The 4,760-nt window shown below is 38.8% G+C and overlaps 1 protein-coding gene across 1 annotated transcript in view; it reads left to right on the top strand.

Moving 5' to 3' along the window:
• Positions 1–969: 969 nt before the first annotated feature.
• The window catches only part of LOC106632916, a gene marked incomplete in the record, with an annotated part of 5,151 nt that continues 1,360 nt past the window's right edge, over positions 970–4,760 (top strand). The window contains 2 exon segments of the mRNA XM_042217779.1: positions 970–2,008; positions 3,666–4,116. Of these exon segments, the coding sequence (XP_042073713.1) occupies positions 3,667–4,116 (450 nt within the window).

The following is a 4,760-nucleotide window of genomic DNA, read 5'->3' as shown; positions in this document are numbered from 1 at the left end:
GGGGAACTTGCACAATCGGTGGCTGACTAAATACTTTTTTGCCCCACTGTATATATAATTATATTAATTATATTTAAACATTGCACTTTCTATTGTGCTTGGAGCATGTTACCTGACTGTTGTACACTAATATTGTATATAACAGCAGCTTACTATCTCACCTGATTCCTCCTTCCATGACTCGATTGAGCCTTGGTCTGGTGATGACCCTTGTTCCAACCCCTGAAAAAAAGCAATAACCAATTTTTTAAAAAAAACAAAAAAACTTATCAAACAAGCATATAACATATTATTTATTGCAGGTTAGAAAAGAACATTAAAGGGTCAGGCCTGAATATGAATCTCAGTGCTGTTTGGGTTTGTCTCACTGTTGCTCTGTCTCGGTGTAGGTGTGAAGAGACAACCTGCAGCTTCATTTCTGATTGAAAGAGCAAGGCTCACACTGTGCGATTTTGTCAGTCGCGCGATTCAGCTCCTGCTCAAACTGTACGGTTGACTCGCAGGGGTTAGAAGATCGTAGGTCACGATGCAGGGTCTCACACTATACGGCCCGATGCTCTGATGCGACCTGAGTGCTCACACTGTGCGTCCATAAAATGAAGGTTATAACAGAAATTCTGTCGCTCGCTCCCCTCTCTGTCTTTCACTCACACAGACACGCCACCACCATCAACTTTGCTAAATTGCTAATGAAAAACATTGATCAGGCAGCTGTGATTGAGCAGCAATGTAAATCCAACTATTTTCACGGTTGTTGTGGTCGTGATAATTTTGTGAGGCCACATCGAAAAGGCTCGGATGAGCTTTCCAAAGTTCTACAAGTTGTGCCTCCATCGCTTGTGTCCAGATCACACGCTGCACAGCCGTGCTGCGCCGTCTTTTTCGCTGACATTTGTGTTTGCGCGTGCGCAGTGTGACAAACTGCGGTGACACCCTCACGACCAAGCGATTGATGATCGGGAGCTGGTCGTGAGGTGTTAATCACTTCTCGTTACCCCACGTATACTACACGATGCACGAGGCAGGCCAAAATCGGGCCGATCACCAAAACGGCCGCACGACTGAAAAAACGGCTCAAAATGGGCCAAAAATCGCACAGTGTCTGCCCAGCACAGAGGCACTCTAATGCTGGGCTTACATATCAGTCATATCAGTGCACTGAACTCACTATATTATCCATCTAACAGAGCCTCAACATGTTCTCACTGTAATTTCCCCTCATGAATGAATTTATGCTGCACTAATCTGAATGTTCGGAGGGAAATCAAACGCATTTTACTGGCAGTACTCAAGCTGACTTACCTTTGTTTGAATGATGACGTATTCACAACGTGGAGTCTAAAAATAGCCAAATCTTGTAACCAACCATTGGTTAATCGGATGTGCGCCTCCAGACATTTATAATTGCGAAATGGTTCGCTGTGTATGCGCTGACTCCACAGGTACGGAAATATATCAGGCTTCGGGGTTTCTGCTCCACTGCCGTTTTTTCATACGGGTCCACATTTCCAATGCACGCTATTTTTTGCAAGTACCGTCTCTTCTCATCCGACACAATCTGAGTCTATAAAGTTCTTTTTGTTTTGAGCTGCTTTTAAGTACGGTTTGTATCTTCCGTCCAAACGAGTGTGTTTGTTTTGATTCGTGGCCTGATAAAATGGTGGCATGCTCCCACAATGCATTGCGGCGTGACGTCAACTCCAAAGCCCTATAACAGATTTTATAAATCTCAAATTTTACGTTTGAGACTTATAAAATAGTAATGATAATTCCATAATTAAAATTAGACGAGTTAACAAACAAAAAACCCCGAAAACAGTGATAACATAAAATCAGCACAAGGCAGTCCAATCACGAAACACAATCGTAGTTAGCCAATCAGGGCGGGTGATAACAGATTACGTCACAAGTTGTAACTTAAAGACCGGCGGGAACCTTATTTGATCTTTCTGAATCTTTCCAAGATACTTCGAGGGACACAGACGGCTTCATAAAAACTTCATAAAACGTAAGTATCCGACTTCTAACTCCGTTAAATGTCATAAATTCTGTTTTCATGGATGCCTGGATGTTAAACTCAATTGTTACACCTGGTAGAGCAGAACGCTGATCATTTTATTAAAGATGAAAGACTTTAGACAGTTTTTCAACTCTCAGTAATGCCATAGTGATCGTTTGATATATGGAGTTTAGGTCCAGACACGGCTAGTGAAGTAAGACTGAACAACCGGATTGAATTTTGAGGGTGTTTTTTTTACTACCCTTATAATATGTATAATACAATATAGGGCAAGACACAAGATCTAGCCATTTAACTTGCTGTCAATATAAAGACTGTCAAAGTACCAAAACTTAATCTGACTTTTCTTTCTTTTTCCTATGTTACGTTTCTATTGCAGAGAAATTCATTATCAATAAATTCACATTTACTATTGACAGTAATATATTAGTGGGTGTCATAGTTGATGAACTTATTGTCTCATGGGTATTTAATTGAAAAAAAGATCTAAATGTATTAATGAAAAATAATTTCAGTCCTAATTTTTTATATGAAATATTAAGATCTTAACGAATTTGACAAATCTTCAAGATCTATAACAGTTTTATAAACTTTAAGATGTTAAGTTTGAGCTGTGAGTCTCTAACTTTGCTTAAGGCTGGCACTCTGCCCTGGCAACAACACTTTCTAGCACTTTCTCAATTAAGCTATACAAAAACTGAATAACCAATAGGAATTAAGCTAAAAGAGTTAACAAAAACCTAATGGAAACCATATTCTGAATAACTTCATTTCCCACAATGCCTCAGAGCCATTACTCGTCAAAAAAAGGCCATTTTCTGCGCGGTTACAGAGGTTGTGACTGACATGAAAGCGTACTAGATTACTGTCATTCTATTGGCTCAAATGATTAACAAAGGGGACCAATAGAAAGAGCCACAGCCACAGGAACTATGCAAGTGCATTACGTGTGTGTGTGTGCGTGTGTGTGTGTGTGTGTGTGTGTGTGTGTGTGTGTGTGTGTGTGTGTGTGTGTGGGGGGGATCTCCAACAAACAACAAATATTTTAGGCATTTAAATAAAGTTAAATCATTTCTTGTTCACAAATTTAGAGCCAAAGAAGCTATTCACAAATTATGAATACCCAGCTTTGTCTTAACTAAAACTGTTGTTTCACTGTGTTTCACTTCAGCAGCATCAATCTTTGCAGAGATAATATTCATGTGATGATTCCTTATTTTCTGGAGTGTATTGCCAGCATATTTTCAAAGGGCATTATATGCTAGAAAATATAAAAAATAAATGAATAAAAATTTGGTAAGAAAAAACATCTCATTGGTTCTTTGAGTATGAGTTCAGTCTTCAGTTACTTTGACCAACTCTCTTTGCTGTAATATTTGCATTAATTCAATGAAATCTTAGAACTGTTAGCTTTATTTTAAAACCAACATTGTATTTAATATCAGAAAAATACTTTTAGACAGGCCTGGGTTTTTTGGCCTGTCATTTTTAAGCGGGAACCTCAGAAAGGTATTTTTGACTTTTGTTTGACATCAGAAAGCAAAGAGACTGCACAAAATCTACAGGTGTTACCATATTATATGACCCTTGGTTGTAACAGAAATGTATTAACTTTTTAATATTTTTTGTGTTGCCTTTTTTTCAGAATGGCTTTGATGAAGCTTCTAAATACTCGCCCTGACACACCGTATTTCCGGCCACCCCCACTGCATTTCAAAGTGTTAAGATCATGCGACCAGCTGAGGGTCACTAGCTGGCACTTCCAAGATGGGACAGCTACACCCCTGATTACCAAAAAGAACACTGTGGCAGCCATCACAGATACCCAGACTGTGACCAAGGTCACAATATTTGAGGAATTCTCCTCTAAAATCCAGCAGGGGGGATGCTACATAATGAGGGGGTATGAACTCAGGGGCGCGGCCCCACCATACAATATAAATATAACTGCACGAACCCAATTTTTTAAGGCTGCAAACCTAACTGTTAGTGAGGATCGTTTCACCGAAGCAGAGCATCTTCTATATCCTCCTGCTCCACTGACACCTCTGAAGATGGGCTCCACAAGTGGCGGGCTCATCACAGTCCAAGGGGAGGTGGTGGAGGTAAGTATTTGTGGTTCCATCAGAATTTACATGGCTTTAGGTTTCCAAATAACCCATTATTGCGTGTATTTTTTTACAGTTAAAAATAACTTTTGCTGTCAAGCAGAGACTAAATTCTGTTAAGATTGTTAAGCACAATTTTTAAAAAAATATTTTCCAAAGACCGTTTCTGGTATTTATGCAGCCAATTTGCATTGTGTCTACATACATTTGTATTGTAAGGGCTAGATTCTAATGAACAGTTTCTACTTGATAATAAAAAACAAACAGAATAATTATTTTATATACCTGTGTATATAAATTTATACAAAGGTCTTCATCTTAATATATAGTCAAAGGAGCTTGCAAAGAAAAGCGTCTGGACTTCTTTAAAGAAGAAGTCCAGACGCTTTTCTTTGCAAGCTCCTTTGACTACGATGACCTGGATGACTGAGAACCTTCACAGACATCTTAATATATAGTTTATAATAAAAATAAAAGCAGATACAATGGAAACTGGCAAAATTACCCTGAATTGGGCATAATGGACACCAACTAGAATTTGTAAACTGGCAAACTTTTCATTTATGTTGCTGTCACTTAAGAATCCAACTAAGTTACAAATGTATTGTTTGTAGAAAGATTTCCTTCAAGCT

This window comes from Haplochromis burtoni, unplaced genomic scaffold, assembly GCF_018398535.1.
Source record: "Haplochromis burtoni strain Fernald_Lab_line unplaced genomic scaffold, NCSU_Asbu1 Contig_2966, whole genome shotgun sequence".
Taxonomy (NCBI): Eukaryota; Metazoa; Chordata; class Actinopteri; order Cichliformes; family Cichlidae; genus Haplochromis; species Haplochromis burtoni.
Note: the sequence above shows the minus strand (reverse complement) of the source record. Positions and strands in the feature narration are given on the sequence as shown.